This window comes from Leptonychotes weddellii, chromosome 11, assembly GCF_054177405.1.
Source record: "Leptonychotes weddellii isolate Sample4059 chromosome 11, ASM5417740v2, whole genome shotgun sequence".
In the NCBI taxonomy this organism is placed as follows: domain Eukaryota; kingdom Metazoa; phylum Chordata; class Mammalia; order Carnivora; family Phocidae; genus Leptonychotes; species Leptonychotes weddellii.
Window position 1 is genome coordinate 51594637 of NC_138379.1, and position 13039 is coordinate 51607675.

At 48.1% G+C, this 13039-nt stretch overlaps 1 protein-coding gene across 12 annotated transcripts in view; it reads right to left on the reverse strand.

Moving 5' to 3' along the window:
* The window catches only part of TENM4 (teneurin transmembrane protein 4), a 711025-nt gene that overhangs the window by 53049 nt on the left and 644937 nt on the right, over positions 1-13039 (reverse strand). For all 12 annotated transcript variants that reach the window (XM_081798927.1, XM_081798926.1, XM_081798930.1 and 9 more), the window contains 3 exons: positions 11085-11352; positions 8621-8764; positions 5712-5961 (listed from right to left, as the gene is read on the reverse strand). In XM_081798927.1, coding sequence (XP_081655053.1) covers positions 5712-5961; positions 8621-8764; positions 11085-11352 — 662 coding nt within the window. The remainder of the gene's footprint in view (positions 1-5711; positions 5962-8620; positions 8765-11084; positions 11353-13039) is intronic.

A 13039-nucleotide genomic window follows, 5' to 3' on the forward strand; every position in this document is an offset into this window, starting at 1 on the left:
TCTACCTCCGTTGACATGAACTTGGCACCTCTGGAAGCTACGGACACTCTTGGAGACTCTGAGGGTGTCATTCCCGAAGTTCATGAGCTGAAATCAAGCCTCACTCTGCCCTCTTTCTGGATGCTGTGGGGAATTTCCTGGTAGGAGCTGGGAGTCCAGGGACCAGAGGCACTCTAGTCCCTGCTTCTGAGTGAGAATTCTCCCTTTGTCTCAGAGGAATGTCTACAAACGAGCATCCTTTGGCTGCATTTGGTGGCAGCCCTGGTAGAACTTGATTTACTGGTTCTTAGAACCAGTGGGAAGAGCCACAAAGACAGGGGTTGAAATACTGGTTCTACCATCCACTTGGTAGGTGACCTTGGGCAAATCACTTCATTACTCTGAGCCTTAATTTCTTCATCTGAGAAATGGGGATGACCACAACTACTTCAAAGGGCTATTTTGAGGACAACATTGTATAAAGAATATAAATCGCTGAGCATAGTGCCTGTTCCATTAAGAAATAAAAATGCCCAATAAATGGCAGCTGGTTGCCTGGAGAAACCTTCAGAGTATTTATGTTACTGCATAATGGGAAAGCCAAGTATGTCAGACCTAATATTGTCCTGCCAGGCCTATTTCCTGGGGCAGTAAAGGGCTCTCTGTTGGAGTTAACTTAATGTGTGTAGCTGGGATCGACGGGGACCTGAGTTCAAATGTGCTTCAGAACAACAGGCTCAAGCATTCCTCCACGCCCCTGGGGAAGAGATCTAGGAGGAGATGAGGATCCTCGTTCCCTGAAGGGGTCCACCAGGGAAGATGCCCAAGGGGTCCCTGGATTGGGTATGCCCTGGGTGGCAGGCTGGCATGGAGGCTGGACAGAGAGGCACAAGACTGCCCTGGGGAGCACACACGGGGACCGCCACTCCTGGGAACAGCTGAGACAGAAAATGCTCATGGGCAGAGAGGACATTTTAGAATTTTTAACCCACTTCTGACATTTACGAATGGGGACACAAAGGCCTGTAGAGAGGGAGGGATTTACCAGTATCCAAGTGCCAGTTAAAATCAGAGCTGGGACCCGGGTCTTTCACTCCAGATTTTCTTTAGGAAACTGGAGAAGGCAGAAAGAAATTCCTGTTTTCCTTCCACTTTGGTTTACTTCAGAAGTAGTTTTTGGCGCCTGAGAAAGCGATGAATTGAGGGAGGGCAGGAAGCTGGCTTTGAAATTGTGTCATGGATGTATCAAAAGATCACAAAACATCAGAAACAAAAGGCATCAAAACCACAACTCTCACGGTTTACAGATGATGAGACTGGAAACTGGAAATGCTGGGTGACCAAGCCAGAGGCACCTGAAGAGTGTGCCACAAAGCTGGACAGGAGCCCTGGCCTCCTGATTCTTCCCAGTTCTGTCCCCTGTAGCTCAGCTGCATCCCAGCCAGTGACCACCACTGACTGAAGGTTTTCATGTGAAATGCTGGGTTTTCACCCCAAATCTTCATATGAAACGTACTTCTGTGTTCTCTCTAAAACCCAACTTGGGGATATGTATCAATTCACAGTTCAGTATCAGCCATATGAAGCTCACTGAAAATTCTTTACAGATTTCAGTGTCAGGAAAAAAATACTCCCCGTCTGAGAAGTGAGCATATTTTCCCATTTCTGATAATGCAAACCATGAGAATAATTATGTTTCCCTGTTTACTCTGGCTGCCAGGAAGTTCAGGGGCTAGTTTAACATACAATCACATATGTGTTTCCTCCTTTTTTCCTTTGTTCTCAATTTCTATTTAATTTACTTTAAGACATGTGTCTTTGGTTATAAGAGGACTAAATTCCTTTTTGGGGAAGATGGAGATGCCATCATCATCATATAATGGTTATGATGATAGTAATAATACATATAATAATAATAATAATAACAACAACAACAACAACAACAACCATGTCTGCAGCTCCCCTCTGTGCCTGGCACAATGCTATATACTTTACAAGCAACCTCTGTAACCCGTAAAACAGCCTCCAAGAGTGACTTTGTTAACTTCCAGGCAGAAACAAAAGCTTAGAAAGATGAAGTGATTTTTTTCAAGGTCACACAACAGGACAGCTTCAGCTTTCTCATCTGTAAACTGGGTGTTGCAAGAGTGCCTACCTCACAGGGTGGTTTGGGGATGAACTGCTACAGTCCATAAAAATCACCGAACGCTCTCTCTGCCACACATGAGATGCTCTATCCATGTTAATTATTATAACCTTAAAACAATATATATGATTGGGGCGCCTGGGTGGCTCAGTCGGTTAAGTGTCTGACTTCAGCTCAGGTCATGATCCCAGGGTCCTGGGATCGAGCCCCATGTTGGGCTCCGGGCTCTGCATTTAGCGGGGAGTCTGCTTCTCTCTCTGCCCCTCCCCACCGCTCGTGCTCTCTCTTTCTAATAAATAAAATCTTAAAAAAAGTAATATATATGATTGTTACATTAATACTGTATCTAATTACATAGGTGTGGATATAAACATTACTGGATTTGGGTCTGTCTAACTCCTTCCACTGTCCTAAGATTTTCTTTGATCCCAACTTAGCACTTACCCCATGTCCCAGTTTGATGGGAGCCACATGTGGATAACTGAGAGCCACCTCTGTGGCAGCCCCAGCTCCATCTGCCCACAGCTACTTTCAAGTCATCCAGATGTGTGTGAGGCGACTGTTCCCCGGGAGTCAGACTAGTGCCACAAAGACAGCAGTGCTGATGGGCAGACAATCCTCTGGGTGCATCTGATGAGGCCCTCTCTGCCTGCTGCAGTGTCATAGTGAGCCTCCATGACAAATCTACCCTGTGACAAAGCTCCTATTTGGGGACCACTCTTTTGGGTGGTCCATATGGTCTGGAAAATCCTCCCCCGCTCTGTCCTTGCTGGCCAACTTTCTGGTGGGGTCACCTGGTGTCCCAACCACCAAAGCCAAGGCATCCAGAATGCCCACAGAAGTGCAAATCTGAAACCTGTCCTCTTCCAGGTTCTTCGCCTGATCGAGATGTTCTCAAGACAGTGGGGACACTGTGACCATCGAAGCCACTCAACACAGTTAGGATGATGTCCTCATTTATCCCAAGGAGAAGCAGACTGGTGTTCAAATTACTATGCCAAGGTTAAAATTCTTTCCCCTATTATTTCAGTCTGTCATGTCCACAGATGACCAGAGTAGCTGCCGCACTTCGCTAGAGATGAAAGGAGTGCAGGCTGTTGCCACCCGCCCCCAGCATTATTAATGACTTCCTCTCACGGTAACTGATTACCCCCAATCAGTTCCAAACGCACAGGACTCATTTGCTATTGAGCCAGCTGAAATTGACACGTGCAGCTTACCATACAACATGCAACAAGGCAGAGGAGAGACGGGAAATTCTCCACTGGTTGGCTTACCTATGTCTGAAATCTTTATTTCTGACAGAAGACAGGAGAGCAGGGAATAGAAGAAAGAATGAGGTGTTAGCAGCGGGGTTAGAAGCATTATTAGCAGCCTGAAAACTTGACAGCAATGGTACTGTACAATACTATAATAAATAAAGACTTAGCAGCTATGATACTGATTTATTTTATATTGGATATTACTTGTCAGTGAGCTCACTTACAAGCAGCTACATATCACGGAAGAGGCACGGTTTCTCCGGCACCACTACCTCTGAGTTCACGGGAAGAGGAGGAGGCTGACAAGCCGCTGCCCTCACCAGGGCTAAGACAGAGGCTGGAACATCTGATTCCCTCCCCCGTGCACAGACACGTGCCCAGAGATACGCCCGCTCACTGCTGTGTCTCTGTCCCCGTGCACGCGGCCCTACAGAGAGCACTCAAAACTCGCGAAGCCCCTGCGATCCTCCTCCTCATAACGGAATACAGAATTGGAGACACACTATACTTAGAAGGGAGGGGGTCAACAGGGAAACAGGCCGGGAAGAAAATATATTAAGATGATAACATATTGATAAACTTATTTTTCTTTCCAGATTTCATTAACTCCTCCCTTCCTTGCCTATTGTCTTCCATGATCTCCCCTCAAATGTGGGAGGGAGGCAGGGAAAATGGGATGTCTTATTTGAAGATGTGAAAATGGGGGCCCAGAGAGGGTAAATGTCTTGCCCAAAGTTGTTCAGCTTCTCTGCTAAGGTGGCCTGACTCCTTAGTCGATGGCTCTTACCATTGTACTCTAGGAGACAGGAAGACGATGTGAGCAGTTGACTGGAGCAAACAGATGTCTGTGGCAGTGAAATTCATAAAAGAGAGAAAAAGGCAGAGAATAACCAGTGGTTCTCATTGGCCTGATATCTCATCTAGGAGTCCAGAGAATTTGAACTTCTGATTCTTCTCGTGGCCAAAGACCCTCTGCTTCACTTGTCCGTGTGTGTGTGTGTGTGTGTGTGTGTGTGTGAGAGAGAGATAGAGATAGAGACAGAGATAGAGATAGAGCTAGAGATAGAGCTAGAGCTAGAGATAGAGATAGAGATAGAGTATGAACCCTTTCCTCCTGAGGGCTGCCACAACTGTGGTCAGCCAGCAAGCTTTCCCTTCCTTACACATGCATCCTGCAGAGTGAAATTGTCAGCAGGCAATTACCTCCAGACCTCCAGGAAATAATTTAACGTGGCATTAAAGCCAAAGTGGCCCTCCTTGGGTCAGGTGACAATTCTTTAGTGAGGCAGAAGCTGTGTGATGGATGGCCTTCTGGGTTTGGGTCTGCCATTCTAGAAGCTGGACTTTGGGCAGATTCTTTAAATTCCCCAAGTCTCCTTTTTCTTGCTTGTCAAGGGCAATCATGATAAGTATCTTGCAGGACTGTTGTACCGGGCAAATAGTTGGGACCTCACAAAAGTGAGTTTCCACATCCCTGGCCATTTTGGAGGAAGGCTTTCCAGCTCACAGGCCTGTGCTGTTCACATGGATCCCAGTCCAGGAGACGGGCAGATCCCCTTCCCTAAAGCAGTTCTGAGGAACTTGGTGCCATTTCTCCTGAAAGGGAGCGTGGTGCTCCCCTGTCTTTAATCGCAGCTTCTCTGTAACCCTAGAACCCACCCTATGACAATGCTTTGGCTCTAAAAAGACCTGCTTTAGGGAGGCCTAGAGAAAATGCAACCCATCAGGCCCTTCCCTGAGCTCTAGGTGTGGCTGTGCTCCATCAGGCGTGGTTGGGATGGGGAGAAAGAAAAGGCTGAGTTGGTTGGCTCTGCAGCACGTTAGGGGCCGAGAGGCATGGCCTGATTTCAGCTCGTGGGCCTTTATCTGAAGAGAACTCTTCCTAACTCGGATGAGTGTTTAGTAACAGGGCCACACCTGGCAACACTTGCCTGGGGGCTGTGTCCACCCTGCTGTCCTTGTCCTTCTAAGAAGACTCATGGGACTAATTCCAATCTGTTTGGTGCCAGGAAACAGGAAGAAATTCAAGGGCTTCCAGAGTCTAATTCATGGTTGGTAGCAGACCTTTACATCTTCTGGGTGCCAAGGATATCCCCCTGTCCCACAAGTGGTCTGTCTTCATTGCAGTGCTCTGTGGAAAACAGCACCTGCTTCCCCAGTTTATAGTTCAGCCCCTGAGCCGGGAAGTGAAAAGTCCCAGATGGACTCTGACAGGTGAGGCTCTGTCTATCCCCTCTTCTGGGTGCAGTAGGTAATGCCAGGTGGGCCCACGGGATGGCCAAGGGACGCTGTTAGAAGTGTGAGGAGGGCATCACCTTACATACCTCAACTCCAGGATGTTGGTGACGTTCCCAGAGGGGAAGATCCTTCGGATGTAGTTGAAGTCTCCCACATAGAGGCTCCCGTCGGAGCCACACGTGAGGGCCACAGGGGCCAGGAGCTTATTGCCATCAGCAAGGCCATTGCAGCTGGGGCAGGAGATGCTTCTCCGGCGCCCATTGCCCATGATGCTCCCGATGACAGGTGGCTGCTGAGACACAAACTGGTTCTCCCCATTCCCTTTGTGCAAGATGCCTGGGATAAGGACAAAAAGGCAGAATCACCAATGGAGCAGGAAATGGCCCTCTTCTGTGGCCAACCACAGAGTCCCCTTGATTTTGCAAGGAATGCAAGATCTCTGCCTACCATTTCTAGACTCACACCCCAGGGCTGCCGCACCCCCATCATAACACCCAGAATATCCCGAACAGGCCATCCTGCCTTTCTGATTAAACGCTCACGACTCTAAGATACGTCCTATCATCCCCTCTGTATTAACGGGGGGGGGGGGGTGCGGAGAGGGCGGGGGTGGGGGAAGGACAGGCTAGTGGCTCACCTGAGGTCACACAGGTGGTAGCAGAAGCGCTCCTGAGCCCAGGCCCTGAATCATTTATTGCTTCTCAGATAGTACACGTCTAGTCCCTGTCTCTATCACAGCGTGCATTTTTGTCTCTTTAGATTGATACCATTTCAAGTGTGGAAACATGTCTTCTCCCTTTCTGTACCCCCAGTGCCTAGCGCAGAACTGGACACAGAGTAGATCCCAATGAATGTTTATAGAAACGTATGAGTGAAGTTCAGTCTCCTCTCACCAGGGTAGAGTCAAGAGACCTGGGTTTTTACCTGGTTTTGCTCCTAATGGACTGATCCCAGATGTTGCATAGGACTCCCCACTGCTTTACCTGCTCTTGGGCCTCAGTTTCCTTACCAGCAGAATGAAGGGACTGAGCTCAGTGACTTGCAGGCTTCATCCCATACCCCCACTGTTTCTTTTTAGGCCCAGCTCACCTTTGTCTCCCATATCACTGCCACAGCCTCCAAACTGGACTCCCTGCCTCCGACCTCACCTCTTCCATACTGAAGCCTGAGTTTTGGGTTTATGGTCACCAGAATCTTCTCCCAGGCTGTCACCTATTAGCTGTGTCCTTTATTAAACAGGTATCTTTCATTCTTACATAGTCTAATTAATCATTTTGCTACTGTAACATTTGTGCTCTTTTTGGTTTTAGGGAATCTTTCTCTGAGATCATAAAGATATTCTCTGATGTTTTCTTCAATTAGTTTTAAAGTGTTATCTTTCAAATTTAGATCTTTAATTAACCTTATTTATTTTGTATTTAGTATGAACTTAATTTTACTTTTCTCCACCCGTTGAGCCAGTTTTCCCAATGCCAATTTCTACCATAACTATCCATCCTCCACTGATACCTGAGGCTACCCCTGTCATGGACCAGTTCCTATGTATGCATGGCGTGGTCATCCACAGAGATCCATCCTGTCCCCATCCTTATTCTGCAGCTACAGAAGCCCTGCTGTCTGGCCGGGCACAGGACGATCTAGGGCTGCCTACACTTGGCGGGTGACCAGTGGTGTGGAAGAAGAAGTGGGGTGGGCAGCTGCTGGGAGGTGGGAAGGGCTTGGAAAGGGCTTGCCCTCAGCCCTTCTACTCCTTGCCGGCTGGGACATGAATAGGAAGGCCAGAATTAAGCAGTCACCCTGAACCATCACCTTGGGTTTGGAGGCGCGAGCAGAGCAATGGGATGGGAGGAGCCCGGACCTCTGACTCCGCAGAGTGCCAAGCCAGCCCTGGGCTCTCTCCTTCCAGACTCGGAGCTGAATGAGAAACAAACTTTTAACTCATTTGGAATTCTGTTATTTTGGCTTTTCTGACGTGCTTAGCTGAAACTTGTTCTCCTGACTACTTACAGGTCAGTTTCTGAATGCCTTGCTCTGTCCCCTAGAGTCCATTTATCTGCTCCGGTACCAGCACCAGCACAGTATTGGAGACTGTGGTTTTTCTAGGAGAGCTGAATATCGGGCAGTGCCTCTTTCTTCTTCTTATTTTAAAGGCTACCTTAGCTATTGACAAATCTTCATGCTATCATAAATTCTAGAATCAGTTTGTCGGTTTTTCCTTAAACCATGTGGTGGTTTTGATAGACATTCACTGCACCTTCAGATGAGGTGGGAGACATCATTACCGTATTTAGTTGTCCCATCCCAGACCACAGTCAAGGTGAGCTATCTAAAATATAGAGCTGACTGTGGCACTTGCATGCTTGGAACCTTTCACAGGCTTGACATCTGCCTCTGGATGAAGTTCAAAGTCCTAATCTTCTCAGCCTGGGCTCCAGCTGCTCCAGCCCCAGCTTTGGCTTTTGCTCTTGCCTTCATTTCATCCTTTGCTCAAACCACAGCGAACCTTCTCTCCAATTACTCTTCTTTCAGGCTTTTGTGCTTTGTTTGGCACATACTGTGCCTTCTGCCTAGAATGTTCTCCCTACTTGATATATAGGGCTAATCCTATAGACCTTTTGAGACTTAGTTCAGAGGTTCTCTTTGGAGAGAACCCTGCTTAACCAAGAGGCTGAGGTGCCCCCGTTCCATGCCCCAGGGTCCTGTGCTTTTGTGTGGGATGGCACAGCATGGAGACTGCCTGGGAAGCGTCTGGTATCTCACCAGAGTGTCAACTCTTGAGGCCTTTCATTTCTGTATCCCCAGTGCACAGTGGTGACAAGCACAGAGCAGGCTCCCAAGGAACATCTCTGTTGACTAATCCTTCGGACGACTGATCACACATGAGCCCCTGTAATTTGAAGTGTGCATTTTTTTTTTTTATCTGGCAGGGCACAAAGGATATGAGACCAGGGTCACACCCGTGGCCTGGCTGCTGGAATTCTATTCACGCACTCACCACTTTGGATGTTGAGGGCGTGATGTTTGTCCAGGTTCCATCCTCCCAGCTTGGAAGCATCGATTTCATAGCCCTGCAGCACAGCTGTTCTTTTTTCCCAGAGGATCAGATCTGGGCAGGATTCATACTCATAGCCCACAGAAACTGTAGAAAACAAAAGGTACAAAATGCACAGGTGAGCAAAGCCTCTGCTTTGGCTTCGATCTGCATGCAAGGCTCTGGCTTGTCTTTTGTAGGAAAGGAGAAAGGATCCTATTTCTCAGTGGGAACCAGATGTATGTGCAGTACTAACACAGAGATGCCGAGCCTGAATATCCTCTTTTCAAAGAGCAATTGTGCATTATTAGGAAAAGTTAAAGGAAATCCACTAACCACCTTAAAAAGGACCCAGGTGAATTGATTCCCGGGACCTGATCCTCTAGTATGGAAAATACTTTAGGCACAAAAATCTTCACTGCAGCATTATTTATAATAGTGCAAATTGGAAGTAATCTAAAAGTTCAAAAGGGCCTAGAGGTTGAGCCCATCAGAATGTACCCACTTGAGGAATATTATGCCACCACTGCATATTTTGGTTATGAAGATAATGGGGTGACACAGAAAATGTTTATGGAATAATGCTAAGTTGGAAAGACTGGTTATATACAGTATTATATCTGTGCTTAAAAAAATCTACACACACACACAAAATAACTATACACAAAGGAAGAAAATAAATTTAAATGTTAACAAGTAGTGGTATTATTTATAGAAACATATATGAATTTATATTTTTCGTCCACTTATCAAATTTTTATGAATGATAATGATACTACTTTACTAGAGAAAAAAAATTCAATATTGTTTATAATGAATACATGGAAAAGGAGCCCAGTGAGGTACTTTGAAAGCTGGAAGTTGCTTTGAGGTCTTAAAGCTTGAAAATCCCCTGGTTTCACTTCTGTTTCATAAATCCAGGCCTCCTTGGAAGGGCACCAGGATGCAGGCTAACCAGGGCAGGCGTCCCAAGGCTGGGTTTGTAAAAAAGCCTGTAACTGTCCTATGGAAAGGATCTAGCAGAGACAGGAATGCCATTTCTTTCAAGTATCCTCCTGTGCAGACACTATTCGCCAAGTGGGCAATATCTTATCACATGTTCAAGGCAGGAATTAACCACTGGGCAGCTTCTGAAAAAGTTGCCCTAGGTGCCATCAAGGGTTGCTGGCCAAATACGGCAGGAGGGGAATGCCCACAGGGGCATCTTCCCTGTAACCAGGAGTCATGCTGAGTCGTGCTAGCAGCCTCTCCGCCTCCTCCTGGTCACCTGTCAGCTCAGGAAAGTGAGCCTCTGCCCTTGGAAGTCCCACTGTGCAGACGCTTCCCTTTTTCCCCGGCTGGTGGACACGAAGGATACTCATTTCACCCGAAGAGGTTGTGAGGTTTCATTGTTCTTGAAGAGACCCCAGAAGTAGTTTGAGTTGCAGAAGGGAGAGTGAACGGAGAGAAGGCATCTTTGCTCCCAACATGCCCTTGCGAGGTAGGGTGGGATGCCCAACTAGGGGAGGTCTGCAGTGAGTCCAGCTCTGTTCCTTCCTCATCCGTCCTTGGGGAGCCCCCTCACCTCTCTGCTTCCTCTTGCAGACATTCTCTTCATGACTACCTGCCTGCCTTCCCTCCCTTCTTCTCTTTCTTTTTACAACATGATTTCTCCTCTGCTTCCTCATTCTGCCTTTGCTGAATCTAGCAAGGGTATGAAATTGGAGCAGGGTTCAAGATGAGAAGGAATTCCCTGGGCTAATCCTCTCCATGCTTGGCGGGGGGGACTAGCCCTGCAGGGGGTAGGTCTGCCAGCAGTCCAGCTCTGAACCCTTCCTGGGACACTGCTCTATACGGAAGCTGGAATGAGCACAGCCCGCCCCTGAAGGCCCACGTCTCAGTGGGGCTGGGACCCACGTGAGGCCACAGTCACCTTCTGCTTCATAAAAATAGACAGCAACAAGGAGAGAACCTCTCTGACTGCAAATGACCTAAAGAGACAAATAAGCCCTTCTGATGAAGAAAGAATCTTAGCTCCTGCATCTCAAACAACTGAGGAAACCCAGGAGCTCCAGACTCGCACATTTTTAATGGGTGCGTTGGGGCCAGATGGTTGTGAGGGGCCAGGTCAATGCCCACACAGCTCTATCTTTGTGGCACAAAGCCTCTTTTCATCCATCACATACCACTACAGTGCTTTGCAAGGGCCCTTTTGGTTTTGTGAGCCCCTTTTTTTAAATGATCAACTTTTTTACATTCAGGTCTTTGAGTGCATTCTTTGAGGTCATGGATGGTCCCTGAACAGACTTGGAGGCCAACTAAGCTGTTGGTACTTCTGAGAAGAGGAAGGGAGGAAGAAGAAACAAGGGAGATGGAGAAAGAGCCCCGTCCCCCCAAGTGCTACTGTCTCTCTGAGGATGGCCTTGAGTCCTGCAGCTGAGATGCTTACCAAAGGCTTCTGAGAGCCCAAACACCTTCTGGTTGTAGACGTCTGTCTTGTCCCATATGAAATAATAGGACAAGTCCGGGGCTGCAGCAAACCACTTCCTGAAGAGGCGGCCCTCAACGGCCACCATGAGGTGCACCTTCATGAGGTTGAAGGGGATGGTAGGGTGGGTGAGGCTGATCCTCAGGACAGACTTGTAGCCAGGGGTACGGCTGCTCAGGTAGCTCAGCCTCATCTTGCTGCCAGAGATAGCGATTTCCTCCTGCAAAGCCTAGAGAAACAGATTACACAGCAAGTGATGGTCAGGGACTCACGGGAGGAGGGGAGATGTCAGGCGCCTGCACTCTGGGTGACCAAGAGGCAGAGGAGGAAGCAGAGAGGGGGGCCTGAGGGGAGAGGAGGAGCAGGAACTAGAAAAGAGAGGAGAAGGAAGAGGGGGAGGCAGAGTGTGAAGAGGTGCAGGAGGAGGAGGGAACCAAGAGGTGGAAGGCCTGGTTTCCAAGGCCAACTCTGTGTGGTACAACCCTGCCTCAGTGAGCCTCGGGTTCTCCCCCATTCAGCGGGGATGAGGACGCTCACCCTGTTGCACTACTGAGAGGAACACGTAGGATAATGCGTGTAAAATATTTATCGTCATGGTGCCTCTCACTCACTGGGGATGTCATCCGAGAAACTCATGTAAGCTGTTGAATCTCAGTTTCCTCTCCTTTTCACTGGTGTGAGGACGGAGTAGGGTCACATACAGAAAGTGCCCAGCTCATAACAGGGGCTCAGTAAGCGGGACGATGGTGCTGTTGCTGGTGCTGGTCCTGGGACTGGAGAGAATAGGAAGAAAGACCTTTCCCTCAGACTAATGCGGACAGCTGCCTCAGCAGGAAGGATAGTGTCTCCCTCAAAACTTCCCTAAAGTGAGAGCCTCCAATGGCTGTCCTCTTCAGGACAGTAAACAGACCGTGAGCGGTTGGCCAAACAATTATGCAGGGTTGAGAGCACAGCCTGCCGAGGACCTGTGGCCGAAGCCCCCCCCAGCTCACCACGGAAAGAGGTCGAATTGGCGGCATGGAGTTTCCGTGCCCCGGTTCACCGAAGTGCTAGATGAACAGAATGGTGGGGAAGGCGGCACTTGATCTACTGGGTGCAGTGGGCTCAGTTCCAAGATGGAAACTTGAAAATCAACGCCAGGATGCTCAGGCACATGGCAAGAGCAGAGAACTTTTATCAGCTTGATGCTCTGGGCTCTGTTTCAAGAAGGGGACGTTAAATCAATTGAGGCTAACGCATCCATTAAAAGGACAAAAGAATCATTCTATTCTTGTGTTCATGGAGAAACTGGGCCTTCCCAAAGAAAGCTTTTTCCTTTCTGTCCATTTTGTATCATAGATGGATGTGAACTCTCTCCCCACCCCATTCTGAACACATGAAATTTTAGGGCTTGGGCCTAAAGCAAAGCAATCTTTCTAAAAAGCGGCTTGCAAGTTCTAGGCAAAGCAGGCTCTGCACCCCGGTGAACCACAGGTAGGGTTCGGGTGCCATCCTGATGCTCTCATAAATATGTATTTACCCTCAACATACCCTTTAAAATGTACATCTCGTAGTGCTTGCGAAGGCCAGCCAATGATAGGACTGGGAAAACCCAGGAGCTTATTTTCTTGTGTTTCATGAATCTGATAATAAGCAAGGTTTGTGACCCAGCTGGGCTTGCAGACACCCAGCCCAGGGAGCACTGTGAAGAGGGTCAGACCTTTATCCTCATTTGTTCCAAAGTCCCTGCTCCTGGGAAAATGTCTAGCTGGAGCTGAACCAGGGTTGAGTAACAAATTACTTCTCTCCAGCAAGCTCTGTCTTCACTGATAACCATTTCAAAGGAAAGGTCAGCCTGGTAGTTGAGACAGGAGACAAGCACTGCATCTCTGAAAAGGAGTGAGGGTTTCAACTTGTGGGTGCAACGAGAATTTCAA